The 21,441-nt window shown below is 44.8% G+C and overlaps 1 protein-coding gene across 1 annotated transcript in view; it reads right to left on the bottom strand.

The window, feature by feature from the left end:
- The window catches only part of SNRNP200 (small nuclear ribonucleoprotein U5 subunit 200), a 48,616-nt gene that overhangs the window by 3,621 nt on the left and 23,554 nt on the right, over positions 1 to 21,441 (bottom strand). The window contains exons 19-39 of the mRNA XM_079987406.1: positions 20,815 to 20,946; positions 20,449 to 20,637; positions 18,556 to 18,753; positions 15,543 to 15,695; positions 14,953 to 15,033; positions 14,502 to 14,585; positions 13,726 to 13,832; positions 12,742 to 12,860; positions 12,352 to 12,506; positions 11,935 to 12,124; positions 9,107 to 9,280; positions 8,091 to 8,251; positions 7,442 to 7,669; positions 6,039 to 6,230; positions 5,621 to 5,799; positions 4,415 to 4,566; positions 2,849 to 2,957; positions 1,873 to 1,981; positions 1,455 to 1,644; positions 1,057 to 1,221; positions 801 to 922 (exon numbers count right to left, since the gene is read on the bottom strand). Coding sequence (XP_079843532.1) covers positions 801 to 922; positions 1,057 to 1,221; positions 1,455 to 1,644; positions 1,873 to 1,981; positions 2,849 to 2,957; positions 4,415 to 4,566; positions 5,621 to 5,799; positions 6,039 to 6,230; positions 7,442 to 7,669; positions 8,091 to 8,251; positions 9,107 to 9,280; positions 11,935 to 12,124; positions 12,352 to 12,506; positions 12,742 to 12,860; positions 13,726 to 13,832; positions 14,502 to 14,585; positions 14,953 to 15,033; positions 15,543 to 15,695; positions 18,556 to 18,753; positions 20,449 to 20,637; positions 20,815 to 20,946 — 3,189 coding nt within the window. The remainder of the gene's footprint in view (positions 1 to 800; positions 923 to 1,056; positions 1,222 to 1,454; positions 1,645 to 1,872; positions 1,982 to 2,848; positions 2,958 to 4,414; positions 4,567 to 5,620; positions 5,800 to 6,038; positions 6,231 to 7,441; positions 7,670 to 8,090; positions 8,252 to 9,106; positions 9,281 to 11,934; positions 12,125 to 12,351; positions 12,507 to 12,741; positions 12,861 to 13,725; positions 13,833 to 14,501; positions 14,586 to 14,952; positions 15,034 to 15,542; positions 15,696 to 18,555; positions 18,754 to 20,448; positions 20,638 to 20,814; positions 20,947 to 21,441) is intronic.

The raw sequence follows: 21,441 nt of genomic DNA, 5'->3' as shown, positions 1-21,441 counted from the left end.
ATTTAGTGGTATAGGGATATATTTATTATTCAGTTTTAAAAGGTCATCACAGACTTCAGAATTTGAAACTACAGAAGTGAAAGTTCTCTACGAACGAAACAGAGGACAAAATGTACACAATGAATACAAACTGGGGAACTTAAGTGCACATGTACAGCCCAGTAGGTTAACTGTATTTGGTTCTATAAACTTAGCTCTCAGCCACTGGAAATTTTACCACTTTTACATGCATAATATATTTTTCCCAACAAGTACCAACTTCTATTTTGGTTTTAAGTTGTTGTTTTTTTAAAGCAGATCACACATTTAAAAAATATTTGCAACGCACATAAAGCAGAAAGAATTTTTCACAAATGAACCATCTCCACACAAAAATCTCTGTTCAGACAATAACAATTTCCCAATTCTTTAAAACCATGTTTGCTTACCTTTAAAATATATATACATAAAAACCCCTCCTAAACAACTCAGTCTTCACCAACTTCGCACAAGAAAGGCCTTAGGAGGGAACTCCTAGTTATGGAGCCCTGCTCTGTATCCTCATGGATTTATCTCAGGCAGGTGGACGCTAGAGCAGGATCAGGACCACTTGCCCTGCATCTAGCATCTAAATACTACTAACTTGGGTTAAATTATTGCTTCCAAATATATATATTTTAATGTTTTGCTAAACCAGAATTTGAGAAGGACTGGGGTCCTCTGCTCTTGGAGGGAAGCCAATGGGCTGTATAAAATTTCCCAAATCAACCAACCACCCCACCCCCACCCCCCGTGCCCATCAAACTGAAGAGCTGACTCACCTGGCGCAGGAGGTTGTCCTCATGGTGCCGGATGGGAATGTTCTCATACTCAGCAGCATTGGAAATGATTTCAATCAGCCCTCGCACTTTAGTCTTGGCATTCAGGGACATGCTGAAGAGCTCTAGAGGTGGTGGTGGGTTTGTAATAAAAGAAAAGGTAGCATCAGGTATGAGGCTGCAGCCTCAGACAACAAGCAACACACGGCATGCCATGCACAGGTGCCATGATGTCCGTAACTCCCAGCACGCCCCTTACCAATGGTGGTGTAGTTGATGTAGTAATAAGCTGCAATCATGCCCAAGTTCAAAGGCGCCACATCCATCTCATCCTCAATGCTGATACACTTGGACTGCTCAAGGTCACTAAGCGTCTGCTCCACCAACTCTGACAGGTGGTCACTGAGATGCCTGTGTGAAACTCCTGAACAAAGAGACAAAGGAAGACAGATGCTGCACATCCACAGGGGCTGGAAACATAGGAGCTTGAAATAATCTTTGTGTTTTATTACTTCAGAACCAGTACGACTTTGAGGAAGGACAGTGTGAAAACATAATAATCCTTCTCCATTCCCCTCCCTCTTGTCCAAGTGTGTGGCAGGATAGAGGCACAAAGCAACAAAAACAGGGGGAGGGGTTGGGATTCGGCTTTCCCACCTTGCAGGTTGTAGTAGTTGGGATTCTGAGTCATCCTGCGATACAAGAAGGTCCAGGTGAGATAGTCGACAGCATCCTGCTTGTTCTCAATGGTCTTGGTGACGATCTCAGCATTGAAGTGATCATGCATGCAGTGGTCTAAATGAGACTCCACTGGCAGGGGCTCGTATAGGAACTTCTTGAAGAAATCCTTTGAGTGGGAGAACCAAAGTGGCATTTTTAGTGTGTCAAACAATTTACGAGTTTCATAAAGATCTCCACTCTGAACAAAGGAATACTCAAATCCAGACTGGAAGAGAAACTGTGCCTCAAGCAAACTTCATCCAGGGAACATATGGAAGAAATGTGATCCTAAATTTCTTCAGGCCCCCAGCCCTAAAGAACATGCAAGTCCACTCATCCCCTGTTGTTTGCTCACCTTCTTGGATCCCTGGCACATAATGACACAGCGCCCCTCATCGTCCTGCAGTGGGCGGTTTGCATAGCCCACCATCTGCAGCACATCATAGATGGGGTAATCCACATACCTGGCACACAGGAAAGTAATTAACTATGTTAATAGAAGCAGAAGGCAAAAGGTTTAGAATTCTGTAGAGGGGAAACTTCTGCAATATGCATGTCATGACAAATTCCAGATTCAGTCTGACTGGCTGAAAGTTAAAAGGTCAGACTTACTCTAGTTAGTTCATTTTCTGCAAGGGATGGAGGAGATCCAATGGGTTGCTTCTCCTGCTCATCCATGGATCTCCTTCCTCCACTGCACCAAATAATCACATTCCCTTGTGAAGAAACCAGGGCAGGAGCTTGGAAAACTGAAGAGGCAAAAAATGCACAGGAATCTTCACTGAGGGCTGAGGGTTCCACTTAAAGAATGAAAGGCCCACTTCAATTCCTTCTGGCCTCTTATGAGGGTACCAGTACCTGGCCACGTATTTTCAGTTGCCCAAATCACAAGAACCAGCAATGCGTGTTGTTGATATGACTGTTTTAATCTGCAGAGGAATTAATACTTGGACTCTGGGTCAGATATTATAGTCTGTAAACCATAGCCAAATTGCAGCTATTGATAAAGGTAATGCATGAGGCACATGAAAACCCATTTTTTTCACATCAGTGTCACTCTAGGAGTAAGAAATACACATCTGGTTGACCAGCTTCTAGATTATCCCAGTTGTGCCTGAGCAGCCAGGCTGAAACAAGGCCTATCTTAACAACAAAATCAAAACCAGCCCCAAATGAGATGCTCTCCTCTAGTGTCTGGGGTGAGCCTCACTTTCCCTTTCACCACCCTGGGCTTCTTTCCCCAGTGGCTCTTACATTCCTCACTGCATAGTCCAGCAGTCCACACCTTTCCCGTGGGCCCAGAACCCAGCACCCCAACTCCCTTCACTCACGCATGGATCTTGCCATTGTAGTACTGCGTGTCCATGATGATCACCAGGTGAGAAGCTACATTCATTCCCCAGCAGAGGCTCCGCGAGGCCACCACCACCTGGATGGCACCTAACAGCAAAACAGAAGAGCAGAACTAGATGAGAACCAATTCACAGCCCACCTGACTGTGGGGGAACAACACACATAGAAGCAGCGCGGAACAGTCCGCAGTTTGCAAAGTATGATTCAGACACCTAAGCCCTTTCATGACATTATCCGGTGTAGCAAAGAACATACATAGTTGAAGGGGTGGAGCCTGCCACCACAGTGCCACCCCCTGACAATTCTACTATATCAGATTACATCTGAAAAAAATCTAGATTTCTAATTTCCTACAGGTCACCAAGAAACCTAATCATACACTGAGAATATTATTTAACAAAAGAGATTGTGTGCATAAAGGAAGATATGCAGGTTGCTTGATCTGCATCATAGGATGGCCAATTACTGAATTCTCAGGGGTGGCGAACTTGATTTTGCACACAAACTGAGTAGTTGATCGCCTTATTATTATTATTTATTGAATTTATATACTGCCCTATACCCGGAAGTCTCAAGGCAGTTCACAATGTTGCTGGAAGAAATGCTTAGGAAGAAAAGCTTCTCAAATACAGAAAACATGAGCTCAGGAAACACATACATAAACATGAGAGGTGTAACATAAAATGCTCAATATCTCCATTACTTTAAAATATTTTTTTCCCTTATGTATGAAACATTTCAACAGTGAGGCGGGTGGTAAACCAGCAGAATCCCTAATCTGTCCTGATTCCCCAGTGCCAGGAACACACACTCTATATTCCCCCGACTGGACAGAGAGCCTGGAGATAGAGAATCTCTATAGACCACAGCAACTCGCCCTCCCTGACCCTTGAGTTGGGCTGATGTTGCACTGAGCACCCAGGTGGGCACAGCTGGGTGAGACCAACTCCACCCTGTTCACACACCCAGGTTTCAGTGATACATGCCAGATCAGCCTCCTCATCCATAATCAGATGATAGATGAGGGAGATTTTATTCTGGGTCGACCTGGCATTCAACAGCAGCAGTTGCAGACCCAAGGGTTGGCTGATATGACAACCACAATTCCCCAGGTTGGAGGAGGGGCTGGCACACGGTATAGTCACTAATTGCCTGAGCCGCGTGCCCCTTACCTGGCCTGCCCCTCCTCCCACACCATACCTCCCCCTACCCAGAACCACTGTAATTGCTCTCCTCCTGCTCTCCTCCTAGGCACATCCCACAAAATGCCCTTTACAACTCAGTTAAAAACAGTTAAAACACTAAAAAAAAAAGATATGGAAAACAATTTAAAATAAGTATCTTAAATAAATAAAAATCAACAACTGGGAGCCTGATCTGACCTTTTGTCTTGTAGACGGCCATCCCTGATTTACATCTTAGTTACTACCTTGTGGGTTTTTGGAATTTCCCCCCTGAATAGACACATTTCTTTATGGTGCCTGATAATCCCTCATTTTCTAAATTGACCCATAAATCTGCAGTCTGCTTCCACCCCACTTTACCTGAGCCAAAAAGCTGCTCCACAACTCTTCGCTCCATGGAGGTCAGTCCCTCATGCAGGTATCCCACCCCGTTCACCAGGGTCTCCTTCAAGGTGTTGTCGTTCAGCTTGTCCAAGTAGGGAGCCACATCCTTCTCAGTGCAGTGCAGGAATCTGGCAAGGAGCAACAAGCCAGACCAAAGTCAGGACAGCCGGCAGACCAAGACAAACTTCCTCATTCAGTCAACAGCCTCCATCCTATCACCCAAGAGACTGGTGAAGGGTGAGCCCCTCCTGTCCCCAGAACCTTAAAAGCAGATGGGAACCATCAACTGTCAGTGACAGAGTTTCTCATCAACACTTCTCATTTCCCTCAACAGCTTTTGTAAAGCAATAATTCTGCTGCAGCAGATTTAATTTCTGGACAGAAAAGTAGCAACTTGAGAAACTCATCTCTGCAAAATCCAGTCTACTTCCAACATCCTTTGCCCATGTTTGGCCCTCACAAACTTCATTACTTCCATATCGTCTGCCCCAGACTGAGCTAGATATCCTTCACCCCAGATCCTCCAGCACGTAGACATTAAGCACATACACATCCAGCCAAATACAAACTAAGTAAGTGAGCCCATCATACCCATTCTTTCAGATTATTCATATCATTTCTTTGTCTAAGAACAAGCACGAAGGAGGTTTCCCAGCCCACTCACAGGTCCTTATAATATCAGTGGAAACAGTTGGTCCTAGCAAGTGTTAACCACTTTCAATTTTAACCTTAGGGTTGTCATTTGCTCAGTTTTAATTTTAACTGTTATTTATTTGAATTAATTTTGGGATGCATTTTAGTCAATTGATTGCTTGTTTTTATGCATATCGTATTATTTATATGATGTTAGCTGCTCTGAGCCTGGCTCCGGCCGGGGTACAAATAAAATTTTATTTTATTTTATTTATTTATTATTATTAGTTATTAATTATTATTTATTATTATTATTATTATTATTAGCCAAAGTCACTGGAAGATTGCAGAGGGAAGGCGTTCTAAAGAGCAGGTCCCTCCTTATTCTACTCTAGTGTAGCTCCAGTGTCCTTTTATAGCTTCTTGCCCCTTCTCAATTACTGACAGAGGTACAATAAAAAGGAATCACACACAGGCTGCAAAATTCAGCTTCTCCTCTTGTATCATTAAGTTATCTGGAGCATAGATTTCATGGTGCCCTGCCCATACCTTTGTCTCTGGACATCTGATGCGCAGGTGGTGAGAATGTCAATGGCTGTGAGGCGCGTCTGCTTGCGAGACGGAACAAACACGATCACTGGCTTCTTTGGAGAGTGCTTCATGATAGCATGGTAGACTGGCTTGGCCATGGACAACAGGCGGGTCTGGGTGTGGCTGATGTTGAAGCCCTTAGGAGCAGCGAAACAGAAGAGAGAGGGTGATGATGATGCCAAACCTCAATGCTTGGAAGAGGCTAATGGAAGGGTCCCAGGTTCGATCCCTAGGGTCTCCAGGCAGGGCTGGGACAAAGGCTTGCCTGAAATCTTCAAGAGTATTGACTGTAACAAGCCAAATGGCCCTTTGAGCTAGTTGACCGTCAGCTTTCTATGTTCCTGGAGTTCCCCACAGGTGGGGGGTAGGAACTTACTTGGATGTGTAGCTCCAGGGGCACAGGGCGCACGTTGGGGTGGAAGTTGAAGGTGGCCGTGGCACTGCAACCTAGCCAGTGGGCCACATCCTTGGCGTTGGACAGTGATGAGCTCAAGGCCACAATGCGGATGGGCCGCTCAATCTGGGAGGAGATGTAGCGCATCCGGGAACAGATCACCTCCAAGACCGGCTGCAGAAGGAAGCCAATGACACCTGGGTTATTTCAAGCACCCTCAGCCATTCCACATCTAGGTATTTTCATCAGCACTGATTTCATGTCGCTATCCGCTCCTCCTCCATCACCACTGCTAGGATCTTCAGTTTCCAGCTCTATGCTCAACCATCCCACCTCCCTTCGATCTCTTAAGCAAACAGCAGAAGAATTCCAAGTGATTATACCTCGGTGCAACCAGTTAATGTGAACAGGTGATACAATTAACAAGAGATCTTGGCAGGCTGTTTTTCATTTTGAGTATGCATAGATATGTAACTTGTATATAATCAATTGACTTTCTTTTTTACAATGTTGAATATTGATATATTGCTTTTGTTTTCAGATCCCTCAAAACAAACTGAGCTGTTTTGAAAATAAAACCCTAATTTGGCAGCACATTAATATATATTCTCTTTTGTTTTGGGGTTCACTTTGAATGCTCAATGGTTTTTGCATTTTCATGATACAACCACTCACATTAATACTTCAGTGTCCCCCTCTGGAAGGGAGATTTTGAGATGATTGAAGGACCCTGACTTTGACTAGAGAGAGATGACAGCTCTACAGGAAAAGCCCACAATCTTCACATCCAGCTGGCACCTGCTATTGCCAACTGCTATCAACAATTACTAAAACTGACAATTTCAGTCATCATTTTTGATGCCCAACTGGTTCATTGTAATATTTACTGCTCAGGGGAGGGCGGGAGAATTGAGTTTTGCATCCAAATGTCGCCATGTTTAATCCCTACTATTTCCAGGTAGGTCTGGGAAAAGCTCCCTTCCGAAAACCTCAAGAGCTGTTGTTAGATTGTGTAGAATGCTGAGATAGGTGGTTCAAATGCCTGCTGACAGAAGGTGTCTTCCTATCCCTGGGTAAGTTATCTTTGAAAACCGTCAGCAATAAAATACATGGACCTGTTTGGATGCCTCGCATTCTGCTCAGCACACAACTGGCTGTGGGAGCTACTTCTAATTGCAACCCCTCATGCTGCACTAGATGCTGGGAAGGAGGGATGCAACGGTTACAGATTTCTGTCTCCTTCTGTTGCCCAGAACGAGAAACTCCTCAGTACACAGGATACGCAGCAGCTCTGCATGGGAAAGCCTCCAAGAAAGAAAGGTCAGGGTCCTGCTTTCTCCCTCCGAGCCCCTTTGTGGTGGGCTGCATTCCCCCATGAGACTCACCCCATTCTCGCCACCAATGAGGTGCACTTCGTCCACAATAAAGAGGTTGACGTTTTGCACGTTCTTGCGCTGCTTCCAGCGCCGGGAAAGGATGTCCCATTTCTCAGGAGTGCTGATTATAATGTTGCCTTTGCCCAACAGCTTCAGGTCAGTGCTGGTCTCCCCCGTCAGCAAGACAACTTTCTTGAGTAGGCGCTCTTGGAACTTCTCATACCAATCCAGGAAGATCTTCCATGGCAAAAGGAAGAGCAGACAATGTTCTCAACAGCCATCCTTCCAAGCACTCTCTTCCTCACACACACAAAGCACACCACCTCTAGTTTTTCTAGCTTACAACCAACAAAGTGATCATCCAGGCTTATCCACATATATTCTGCAATGCTTTTATTCCATCTTTGCAGAATCTGAACTTCACTCACAAAGCAAAGAGAATAATGAGGACAATGGGGAAGTAGAGAGAGCTGTGTAAAATATACTTGAGTACTTGTCCCAGCTAAGGCCAACAGCTACCCCTCAGAACACCCTATCCAAACCCTCTTCTTTTGTTTTTCTGCCTGCAATGCTTTCAGTGGGAAGAGCAATTGATTAAAGCTATTCTTATCACCCTCCTGGAAAGGGCAGATTTCAAAATGGTTAGGGAGCGCTGTACCTGCTCAGCAAGGGCTTCCATTGGCGTGATGTAGACACAGCGGCCTTCCAAATTCTGCAGCAACATCCTCAGAATGGCAAACTCAGCACAGATCGTTTTTCCACTGCCTGTGGGAGCTCCCACAAACACATTTTCATCGCTGTTATAGACGGTGTTGAAAACTAGACCGAGGAAGAAAAGGCAGAGGAAAAATTCCCTATGGCCAGCAACAGTTACTCCAGAACCCACAAGAACCAAAAAGTATCCTTCCCCTGATGGTGCCCTCTAGATGTTTTGAACTGCAAATCCCATCAAATCCAGGCAACACAACTGGGGCCGATGGGAGCATCATAAGAATCATAGAATGGTAGAGTTGGAAGGGACCCCAGGGGTCATCTAGTCCAACCCCCTGCAAAGTAGGAATCTTTTGCTCACCATGGGGCTCAAACCCATAACTCTGAGATTAAAATTCTCATGTTCTGCTGGCTGAGCTCAGAGGCTTGCTGGCTGGGGCACATGGGAGTTGCAGTTCAAACTACGTAGAGGGCACCAGTTTGGTGAACATTGCTAGAAGTGTCAATATTTAAGAAAATAAGAAAAGCCTGCTGGATCAGGCCAATGGTGCATCGTATTCAGCATCCTGTTCTCACAGTGGCCAAGCAGATGCTTGTGGGAAACTCACAAGTGAGATCCAAGCACAAAAGGACTCTCTTCCTGTGGCTTCCAACAACTGGCATTCATCACGGCTAGTAGTGAACTTCCCCAGCAACAGACACAGCATCTGAATTTGTAACCATGTCTCAAACAAGCACCACATACCAAAGTGATGTTCACAAGGCTGAATCCCCCAGCTATGTGATGGAATGTCTGACAATTAAGACTGCAGTTCTGAATTATGCCATTTTGTCTTGCATGCTCCAGGCTGTTGGCACCTAGTATATAAAACTATGCAGCTTCCCCCACCCCCTGCTAAGATGGTTCCTATTTTCTTGGCAGCCCTCCTCTTCACTGACTCAAGACCCGGCTGCACTGCCCACCTTGAGTCTGGATAGGATTGAAGAAGGGAAACTTGTCCTGGTAGAGGCTCTCGAAGGCGCTGTTCCGCAAAGCGGAGACAGGCAGTGGCTGCAGGTCCAGCAGCTCAGTTGGTGGAGGGTACTTCTCTGGAAGGATCAGGTGTCGGAAGGACACAGGCAGCTGTGTCTCACAGGCTGAAATAATCAAGCACATAAACACAAAGAAGATGAAAACAGAGGATCTAGATCTGTTCTCTGCTTTTAAAAGAGGTATTCTTTGAATGAGAAGATCAACAGAGAGAGGTCAGACCCAGAATGTTGTAGGAGGGCTGGTGGGAGTCACATTTTAGCCATGGCTGTGCTTGTGCCAGGATATGGTGCTGTTAGCAAATGTTCAACAGGATCCCAGGTTTGTCCCCTAAACCCTGGAACATCAGGGTCTTCATCTTTCTTTTGTACCTTCTGCACCCTGAGAAGCAGACTGCAAAGATACTTGCATACACAGATGCAGTCCAGGCACTCTCATGACGGTAGTTAGAGGTAGTAGACCAGTGGGGGTCTACTACCCCAAAGCCAATAATTAAATGTCCTATGCCAATTCTGTCATTCAACAGAGGGAAGATTGGCCTCCAAGAGCTATGAAGCATTTGGAACACAGGATGGAACAGAAAAAAATGCTTAAAGAACTTGGACTGAACAGCTTCTGTAGATCCAAGGTGAGCGTCTGTCCAAATCTGCACCCCACACAATAACTGTCCTAGGGGTTAGCTTTAAACACTTCAAGTGATGAAGATATACGATTGCCACCTTTTGTATGGAAAAAGCATTTCCAAATTTTGGCACTCTACCTTTTCCTTCGTGTATTTCTGATGTGCTGCCCTGTTGACTGAAAATTTGGACCAATATATTTAAAGACTTTAACTGGTTATCCATATACCATCTGTGGGCCCTGTAGTGTCTTCAAGACTTTGGTAATTCACAGCCAGCTGTTCCTTTTGGCCGTATCCTGAGAATGCCCTCGTCAATCTTCTTAGGCTGACTTTTGTTTGAGATATGAGTACCGTGTCATCAGCATATAGTAATAGATGGCTTTTGTGGCCAATTTAGGGGCATGATACTCTGGGGGTGTATATACAAATTAAATAATGCAGGAGCTAGGATACAACCTTGCTTAACTCCCTTTGTAGCTGGTATGCAACCTGCGAGCTGCCCGTTTGTAGAGCAATGCACTTTCAGCATGGTGTCTTTATGTAGACATTTAACCAAGAAAAACAATCTTTTATGTATTCTCAAAGAATTTGACTTATCCCACAGTCTTACTCAAGAGATTGATTTGAATGCAGCTTTCACGTCTAAGAAAGCTGCAAATAGCACACTAACTGGTTTCTTAACATTTTTATCTATAAAATGGGCTAGTACAAAGCAATGGTCTGTGCTGGATCTACCTTGTCTACTCTAGCTAGCATAGTATGATGCGGCCTTTCCGAAAAATTTTCAAGAGTTAGGGTAATATATATATAGGGTAATATAATATTATATACAGTGGTGCCTCGCAAGACGAAAATAATCCGTACCGCGATTAGCGGCTTAGCGGCTTAGAAAAGGGGGGGGGGGGAGAGAGGAAAAAAACCCGCAGGAACTCGCAAGATATTTTCGTCTTGCGAAGCAAGCCCATAGGGAAATTCGTCTTGCGAAGCGCCTCGAAAAACGGAAAACCCTTTCGTCTAGCGAGTTTTTCGTCTTGCGAGGCATTCGTCTTGCGGGGCACCACTGTATGTGTGTGTGTGTATATATACTTACATTACATTACATTACATTACATTATAATATAATATAATATATATATAGGGTAATATAATATATTTTCAGTTTGCAACATGAAAATTTCTGATGCCCTAAATAGTAACTTAATAATAATAATAATAATAAAATTTATTTATATCCCGCCCTCCCCAGCCGAAGCCAGGCTCAGGGCGGCTAACAAGACTAAAACAGTGCAACATTATAAAAACATTATAAAAATTAATTAAAATCAAAATTGATGGCAACCATAAACTAAAGTTAAAGGAGGGAGTCAGGCTGCGCCCTGACCAAAGGCCTGGTGGAACAGCTCTGTCTTGCAGGCCCTGCGGAAAGATGTCAAGTCCTGCAGGGCCCTTGTCTCTTGTGACAGAGTGTTCCACCAGGTTGGAGCCGCAGCCAAAAAAGCCCTGGCTCTAGTTGAAGCCAGCCCTAACTTAATTTAGCATGTTCATTCTATTTAGTAAAAAAAGCTTAAAAACAGAACTGCTCAGCTTGCTTAAAACTGCATTTGCAGTTTGCATCCATTCTTCATTACCAATGAACTTAGGATATGGGACACTTTCCATGGAAAAATTTCCACTCTGCATCACTCCTGTGGCACGACCAACCTGTTATGAACTATTGGAAGAGGTTATAGGGCAACCACATTTTTCCAAACATGAAGTACTGAGGGGACAGAATTAACTATGCAGGTGAATGCAAACAGTATGGAAGGGATGCTTTTAACTCCTCAGTGTGGCAAAGGGAGACAAAGGGGAGGGCACAACACTGGAGGGGCTTCCCTATCATATGATTCCAGGCAGGTCTGTGGCTGTTCAGAGAGGAAAGTGAGGTCCTGATTTGGCCCCACCTGGGCTGGCAATGTGTAATGTGAGTGGTGCTGGTGGGCTTTCATCTTCAGGGGAGCAAGAGGGGGCAGAAACATCTAGAAAAAAGACTTGACAGGCCAATAACATGTCTGGGCTTCCCCCTACAATAGACTGTTCACACTGCAGACCCCAGCTGGGGAGCTGGAGAACGTCCTTCTGCAAATGGATGGGACTTACACAGCCAGCGATCTGAGACCACCCGGATAAAGTATTGTGGGGGGAGAGGCTCGAAGACCGGCACAAAGAAAGTGATGAGGTGTTCATCCTGAGCATACTTGGCCTTCAGAAGGAAATACTCGTGATGTAGGATCACTTCACTGTCCACATCCTCCACCAGGATCCAAAAGGCCTCTGAAGAACCATGCACCTGGCCCAAGAGAGGAGAAAAATTGGGATTTAAATACTGGCCCCAAGTGAAAATTCTTGCTCTCTCTGTGTAGTGTCTAAGGAATGCAACTTGTACGGCTGCTACCATTCAGTCCCCATCAATCCCTGTTCCATGAGCTGCCTCCACCTCCAACTAGCTACCCAGCAAACCTCCCCACCCCACCTTACTGGTGGCCATTACTTCAGACCTCCAGGGGGTCCCTTTACCTTTTCATCCCACTGGAAATCTGGGGTAATTGTCAGCTCTACTTTCAGAGTGGACCTAGTGATGGGCTGCAGGTGGACAGACAACTCCAGTTTGGGGAACAAATGGACATATTTGTGGATTGTCTTCCCCATCTTTGGCATCCGAATCAGCTCCCCTGTAAAGGGATGGTATTAAAGAACAGACGAGTAAGCATGTGCAGAGATGGAGATCTGAGATGAACTGCACACATTCAAGATTCTCAGCAGGTCATAATCAAGTTGGGCCATATTCTGTAGAAAAACTGAGAGACCCTTTAGCCAAGAAACACTGATCCCTTAGATCCCCTCCACTGACACACACACACACACACACACACACACACACACACACAACCACCTCTGTCCACTGACCTATTTCATTGTGATTCAAGTCATACAGTCGTTCAAATGGGAAGTTTTTCTTCTCAATTTTCTTCACCACCTCTTCAGGCAGTTTCTTGAATTGACGAAGGGGGCACATGGATTGCCACCTACATGAGCAAGAAGCACCATCAGGATGGTGTCAGCAATGGTGGTTAGTAAGTAATGGAAGAGAAATTTAAGCACCTCCTAAGTTCCTTGTGTTTTGCCCCACGCTCTTCCTTCAAACTGAGGAAGAAAAGTGAGAAGGTTCCTCTTCAGCCTCAAAATGGGCCCTCTGTGTGGTCATCTGTGCATAACCCCACCCCAACCCGCAGCCCCACAAGGCTTCCCATTTCCGGTGCCTTTGGCTTGCAAGCCTGCTCAGGAGACTAAGCCAATGCTCTTCATACTGCCATCGCAAGAGACTTGGGTTGCCTGAGGGGGCTTGCTTCTTGCCCCCTGCCCTGGCACAAAAACAAACACCATGGTCTGTCCTACTTATGGGAAGTGATTCTGGAAACCAGTACGGATGCAATCACATAACTGGCTTTCTAGGGCAGGACATACTGCTAATTTTGAAATCTCAGAAACTCCAGTCTTCTGGTCTTTAGGATGGCACAAGTCCTTTCCCCTCTACAGCTGCTTTCCCAACCAAAACTTTTTTTAAAAAGGGTATACCACCCTACACTCAAAGGTTTCAGGGCGGTTACAGCATAAAATCAATTTTCATCCCTCCCTTTTGACTCCACATATCTATGAAATCAAACCACTGCCCACCTACTGCCAAAAGACTACCCAGGATGAAGTAAGGAGCATGGCAAGGCAGCACAACTGGATCAGGCTGGTGAGGGGCCTGCCAAGCTGCTGGGGTCCTCAGCCAGTGCCCTGCCCGGCTGAGTGCTGCTGCCAGGCCCAGCTGCATGGTAGGGCACTACTAGATATAAAGTCTGCAATACATCACGATTAAGAGCATGCTCTGGAGCCACTACATACATTCGTTTGTCAATCATCTTGCAGAGGTTCAAAGTCTTGTCAGTAAGCTGCGCCCAACCACGGTTGAGGACAATCTCAAAGATTGCACGCATGAGCCGCCCAGCAGACTGAAAGCAGGACAAAACAGAAGTCAAATATCAAAGGAAGAAACCTCACAGGGAGGTTTTAACTGATTTTTTGATTAAAATACAAGCATGTATCCACATCCATCTAAAGATCCATTTTTGAAACTCCGCTTCCACCCTGCAGGTGATCAGGCCCATTAATATAATGCATCTGACAAAATGGCTCACAAGAAACAAAGAAGACCTGCTACAAGACTCCTTACTGCAATGAATTTACAGGGCCACCCCTTTGGAATGAAGCCATCTTACACCAAGTTAAGCCACGGGTCCATCTAGTCCAGCCTTTGCCAAACTTGTGCCCTCCAGATTCTTCGACACGCTGGATATGGCTGTTCGAAATTGTAGTGCAAAAACTCTGGAGGGCACCGGGTTGGCAAAGGCTGGGCAAGCTCTACAATGCCTACTGCAGTGACTTTCCTCCTCTAGATTGAAGGGATGCAACCTGGGGCCTTCCGTATATAAAGTATGTGATCTACCACATGACAAGCTATACAGGCTCCTCTTTATCCATGCACAACAGAAGGCTTGTGATAGCTAAACAACAAACCTTTTGTAATGTGGTCTTTTTCAAAGTGGTGGATTCATGAAAGCCTTGTAAATGGAGGATACCGGCGCACAAAAGAGCCACTTCCAATCTGAATGGTTACTCACCTGAGTGACATACACCATGTCTGCCATGAGAGCAAAGCCCTCCAGCTTCAGCTGGGAGATAAAGGCCTGAAGGAGCACATTGATCTAAGGAGAAGACATTAAGGGGCATTAACATCCTCCAAAGAAGGGACGAGGAACCTTTCTCAGCCCCACAGCCACGTTCTCCTGGTGTTGGCCAGACCCACACACAACATACTAAACGTATATATATGTAGCTTTGCAAGTACACTCAAGTTTCACCATAGATTTTCTTCATAGGCTTGCTTTTTTTTAAAATGAAGTTGGTTTAAAACAAAACAGCTCCCAAGAGGGCAGCCAGCCAGTTACTCCCTTGGGTAAAATGACTCCCTGAACAAGTAGAACTAGTCAGTGGACAAAAAATGGGGAATTCATACAACTCAGGAACTTGCAGAACCAACCTCACGCTGGATATAAGCTTGCCCTTGCTTACCTTAGCACTAGGTTCCTCAATGCTTTCTTTCACTGGGATTGGGACCCGCTCAAGTAGCTTCTGCAGTTCCAGTTTCTCTTCCTGCAGTTGTTTTAAAAATAGTAATTAGGAAAGAGCAGAGTAGGCTAGGCCACTCTGCCCAGCCCTACAACAGTACAATATCCTTTTGAAGATGAATGGAAAAAGTAGGCAACTCATCCAGTTCCGAGGGCCACAGATCAACAACTGCAGCAAGTTTGCATGATTAATGGAGAAATATGTATGATCAGTTTCATTCTCGATGGGTTTTACACTATGCTAAGCACCAGTACTTTATTCAAATTTCATTCAGTTCCTTATCAGTTTAAATACAAACATAGAAATGACGGCAATTTGAAAAAATCAGAACAAGTTGTGTTCTCTGGTTAGAGCCTTGCCGATCCAGTACCTTCATGTTTAAAAGTATTTATAGTCACAAGGACTAGGAACGTCTCCTCCACTCCAGCAGTAAAAACAAGACCCTGCAGAAGAGGATACAAACTAAACACTAACAAAAATAACTACAAGGGCAGGACGTGGGTGTCCTGCCCCACAGATCTCTGGGTTCATACCTCTCTCACAGTGATGTTCTTAAACTCAGAAGAAAGTGAGAAAACCCGGAAGAGTTCAATCTCACTCAAGGTGGGCTTGAGTAGTTGGTTGTAAGTCTGTATGGTCTCATTGGTGATATAGTAGTGGCTGGCAATGCGGCCCAGCTCAGTAACCTGGGGAGAGAGGGAGGAAAGCCACTTCTGGTTAACAAAATGGAGAGGAAAGAACAAACCAGGCTTAGGTTACTGAAACACATAAGTGGGGCAGCCCTCAATATTTTGAAACTTCGGTTCAAAATAGGGTGGGGAGGTTGGTGCACTGGAATGAGCACGTTTTAAGAGATTTAAATTTTAACAGATGTTCATTGGTGCCCAGACTGCTTTCCAAGCATAACTGAAGGTGCAGGTTTTAACCTTAAAAGCCCCACCAGGTCTTGAATTAGGTACTTGGAAGGACCACTGCCTCCCAACAAAAGAGACTGTTTTTGAAGGCTGTTTCTGGGGTGCCTTTTGTAGTGAAAGGAGCAGCTGCTTCAAGAAACAAACTGGTTCAGACACAACACTAAGCCAACCACTCTGTGGTTTGAATAAAAGGGAGAAGCTTGAGCTACGTGCCCCAACATGTGACTTGCACATAGACTACTTTGCTTAACTAGTTCGGCTTGGTGCTGTGTCCAAACATAGCCACTCATTGTAAATACTGCTATATAAAACTGTTTTTCCTCCACTCAAAATATACAAAAAATGGGCAGTGGTGACAGAGATTTAAAGTATTTGGAATGACCACAGATGGAAAGGGGAGAAAGGATCTTTGCTACATCCCTGTCTTGTCATATAGAGACATGCTACTTCAGTAAACAGTGGTTCAGTTTGTAATCATGGCTAACAGGCTTAACCTTCTTGAATCTGTGTTTTTTAAAACTCTCCAAGCTAATAGCCACCGTTGCTCCTTGTGGCAACAAGCTCCAGCAGTTTATTGTGCATTGTGTGAATTACTTCCTTGTATCCTGATCATGCCCCCCATCAATTGAATTGTGTGACACCTCCCCCAAGTTCTGTATCACGAGGAAAGGAGTGGGAATTCTCTCTCTCTCTTTCACTGTCTATTTCTTTCTCTGTTTGTTTGTTTAATTTCTGTACCTCCCTTCATCTAAGGATCACAGGCAATTTACAATATAAAAATACAAAAATATGTAATATAGTAATAAACCAAGCAATAACTCCCCACACACAGTTTAAAAGACCATATTTGTTTAATTAGCCAAAGGCCTGGGTGAAGAGGAATTTTTCACCTGGCAACAAAAGACATGTAATGATTCAGGTGAGCCTTCTTGAGGAGAGTGTTTCACAAGCAGAGAGCCACCACAGAAAAGCTCCATTCCCATAGAATTCTAGAGCTGGGTCATCCGATTCTAGTCCAACCCCCACAATGCAGGAACATTGCCACCTTCTGGACCTCTTGTACACAAAGAAGAGCCTCAGAAGATGATTGCAGGGGAAAGGTGGCAATACCCTGAGGTACTGCGATTAAGGCTTTATAAGGTCAAAACCAGCACTTTGAATTGAACCCAGAAACGGATTGGCAGCCAGTGCAGCCAAACCAGGATTCGTGTAATATGCTCAAAACCATCTTGCCCTGGCCGCTGAATTTTCCAGCTTAAGTTTCCAAATCATCTTCAGAGGCAGTCCCATGTATAATGCACACTGCAGTAAACTAACCTAGAGGTTACCGGAGCATAGATGACAGAAATTTTATGAACCTCCAATATACCCTTTGTTTTGTAGGTGGGTAGATGTATTAGGAGTTTCTTAGAGAAACAGCAGTGAGGGTGCATTGCTTCAATCTTGCTATGAACAACATTTCTGAAAATTTAGGATAGTATACTTTTAAGTCTGTGGCATTAAAGATGTGAAAGCCCAGGGGGCAAAAACATATTTTTCTCCCATCTTTGAAGAAAAGACTCCTGTGAAACAGTTTCTCTTTTGGAATGAGTGGAATTTTATTCATTTGGAATGTCTAGTGTGAAAATTTCTATGTAGTGCATTCTGAAGCTTTAGAAACTGATAATTCTCATGTATAACAATGGAGAAATATACAATGCTTGGATCAAAGATGAATTTCTGCTCCTACAGCATGCTGCCATATTCATGAGGAGCATACATTGCTATTGTTTCCTGCAAATTTCTTAGTTTGTGCATCTCAAAAGTAGAAAAAAAATAAGATAATGTGCTTAGGCAGCACAGGATACAACCATCTGCAACTCTTTAGTATTTAGCACACCATTTTTAAACCTATATAGGATGTCATTTTTAGTATACTTACCATTTTGCCTATACAATTTGAAGCCATATGTCATATAGCAAAATGTTACATACTAAATATACATGAATCATTTGATATTTGTATTATTTTGTATTTGTGTTATTGTATTTACCGTATTTTTTGCCCCATAGGACGCACTTTTCCCCCTCTAAAAATGAAGGGGAAGTGTGTGTGCGTCCTATGGGGCGAATGCAGGCTTTCGCTGAAGCCTGGAGAGCGAGAGGCATCGGTGCGCACCGACCCCTCTCGCTCTCCAGGCTTCAGGAAGCTATCCGCAAGCCTTGCAAGCCTGGCGGGAGGTCCCGCCGGGCGCGCAAGGCTTGGGGCGGCAGCCTGCAGCCCGAAGCACGGGGTTAGGGTTCCCCGTGCTTCAGGCGGGTGTCCGCAAGGCTTGGGGCGGCAGCCGCGGCTGAGGGGGAATAACTGTTTTTTATTCATTCCCCCCCCCCAAAAAACCGAGGTGCATCCTATGGGCTGGTGCGCCCTATAGGATGAAAAATACAGTATCTGCTTATTCTTGGGAGCCACCTAGGAAGCCTTTTTGGCTGAAGGGCAGCATACAAAATAAGTTTTGTTTGATAAGAATATAACGTGTGAAGATGCGCGAAGATGCTGGCAAAGCAGCTGCAAATAAGCATCCTGGGCGGCCAGACTCCTGATAAGACTGGCAGAATGCACCTGCAAAGAGAGTTTGAACTCCTCCACTCTCACCTGGAAGTTCCCTGTCTTCTTGTCGTACTTGACCAGGTTGTTCTTATCTAGCATCAGAGCTGCAGTGTGCACCAAATCCAGCCGGCGCTGGTCCAACAATGGGTCTCCTTTCAGGTCATCATGCGATATCCCGTACAGAGTTGGGGAACGTAGCATTCGTATGTAGAGATAAGTATAGCCAAGCCAGTTTACAGCATCCTGCAGCGGCCAAGAAACACAGTATCAGAGTCAGCAGTTTCCAGCAACCTCAAATCCTGGAAGGGATAGGATGGGGCAGAGGCCACAGGGACATCACAGCATGCTTTAAAGGCCACCTCTGCTGGCCATCAGGCAAGGGCAGGCATAGGCAAACTCGGCCCTCCAGATGTTTTGAGACTACAATTCCCATCATCCCTGACCACTGGTCCTGTTAGCTAGGGATGATGGGAGTTGTAGTCCCAAAATATTTGGAGGGCCGAGCTTGCCTATGCCTGGGTAAGGGCTTTTCCCACCTGCCTTGTCCCATCCTCCAGCCCTTTCAGCCCCGGAAGCTTTCAGAAGGGAGTTGCTGTCATGACCATTATGCAAATGTGTCTTCTGATGAACTGAGTAGAAGACTATGAGTGATGGGGTAGAGAGTGTGCGTGTAATTCAACAGTGCTTAGTTTGTTTTTGGTTGTTAGTTTGTTAATGTTGTTTTGTGGATTATGAGTGCTGTCGTGATTTGTGAATTTTATAATATGACTTTACTTGTGGTTGTACTGTTTAGCCTATTTTTAAAAATTGGTTTTTTAAGAGCGTTTTATAGAAAGTGTTTTACTGATAATCTGTAATTGCTTTACTAATTATTTGTTTATTTTTTATATGATTTACATTGTAATTTGTGATGTTCTAATATATTATTATTTACTGTGTGTATGATGCTTTGTGACTTGTGTGAGTGAAAAGTGGCATAGAAATATAATAAATGAAATGCAAATGCAAAGGACAGGTCCTTCAAAAAATAGTGGAGGGGCACACCTTTGCAGATCCATTAACTAATGTCACATCCACACCAGCCATTCAAAGCACATTTATACCACTTTAGCAGTCACAGCTTCCCCCCAAATAATCCTGGAAACTGTAGTTTATCCCTCACAAAGCAAGAAACTACATTTCCCAGGATTCAGCCAGGGTGAGGGAGCCAAGACAGTTAAAAATGGTGTAAGACTGCTTTAAATTGATAGTGTGGATGTGGCCTTAAGAGAAGAGGGAGGATTTTATCAAATGGAGCACTAAGATGTCACTGGTGAAATGTCTGGCAACAACAGAACATTGTTTTGCAAGAGAATGCATAAGCAGGTGGCTCTTTGTTGTACCATCTGTTGCATAATGGGTTTCCACTAGTCAGCTGTTGAACTGGATTCCTATTTCACAGCATTAAAACTCACTTGTACACAGCACAAGAACCCTTGCACTAGCTTACAGAGAATACTGGATAAAGCCCTGAATTCTGAAATTGTCACGAACTAGGATGAGAGGCTTCAGAGATGAACTTCTCTCACACACAACCCACTAAATACCATGACTACTGCCCAGTATGAGTCTAGATGCCAAATTCACAGCTGAGTATCTAGCCTCCTCAAATGTGACTCTAGAACCATCAGCAGGACTGTTACTTTATACTTTATGCACACACTCAAAATCCCTAATCAGAATAATCCAAATTCTCTGTCAAGAAAAGCTGAAAATTGGTCTCCACTAATAAAATGCCACCAAGATTCTTCAGTATGCTCAGGTCTGCACCCGACAGAGAGATCATGATCATGTGTTGTGACTAAATGGTCTCCCTAACACAGCATCTCCCTTTATCTCTGTGCTGAGCCACTAAAAACAGAGCAGCCACAAGTCATGACTGGGGTCTCTCCTCCTCACCTTTGCATTTTGGACGTTGCCCAGCACGACCTCTGCGTTCAGCATGTCTGGCAGCTTCGCCACCATTTGGCTCTCAATGGGAAGCTGCTGGTTCAGCAGTGAGAGGTAATACTGCAGCTCTCCATGAGAAGTGATCAGGATTCCCTCGCCCTTGGTGTCATACTGAGGTCTCCCAGCACGACCCAGCATCTTTAAAAACACACATAAGTCAGAGAGGTAAGTTAGACCTCAAACAGAGCTTCTAACATTAATTAACAGCCAAGTGTCTTAAGAATATTCCTGCAACATCTAAAGAAACAGAGAGAGAAATAATGTCCTTAATCCTAAAATCCACTAAAGTGTGTGCCTGTGTCCCATAGGAGTTACCTGCAAGATGTCCAGGGCACCCAGTTCAGTCCAGCGACCTTTCTCTGGGCTGTACACCTGTGTCCCCTTGATGATGACGGTGTGAGCAGGAAGATTTACACCCCAAGCCAAAGTTGCTGTGGAGACCAGAACCTGTAAGGGGAAAATATCAGGGTTGAAAGAATCTTCTGCTTAGTTTCAAAGGAACTCCCAACAATGCTGCAATGCACCGGGGGGGGGGGGCGGGAATTAAAAGTGGCACCCAATTTTAATTGAGCTTCGCCAACACCCATCTTTGGAGACTGGGTGGTAAGAAGAAGAGCAGGCAGGCTGCGCTGCATCAGTTTAAAGCAGAGAGAGGGAACCATGACAAGATTGTTTTACTTCAGTGCTGTGCTAGGAGAAAGAAAAGCTCCCCACACTCACCCCTTTGTCTCCCAAGTCTGCTCTTCCAGTCCCTACCCTTGCTCTTTCTGCCCACATCCCAGTCCCTCAACCTATTTCTCCCCACAGAGCTCTTAACCTCTTTCCCCAACCCCTAGTTCCACTCTCCATTTGTCTTCCATTCCTGAATCTATTTCTTTCCCTTCCCAGTCTCTAGTCTTGCTCTCTCTCCACCATGACAACTTAAAGGTCACGTGTGCCTCT

This window comes from Podarcis cretensis (assembly GCF_951804945.1).
Source record: "Podarcis cretensis genome assembly, chromosome: 8".
Lineage (NCBI taxonomy): Eukaryota > Metazoa > Chordata > Lepidosauria > Squamata > Lacertidae > Podarcis > Podarcis cretensis.
Note: the sequence above shows the minus strand (reverse complement) of the source record. Positions and strands in the feature narration are given on the sequence as shown.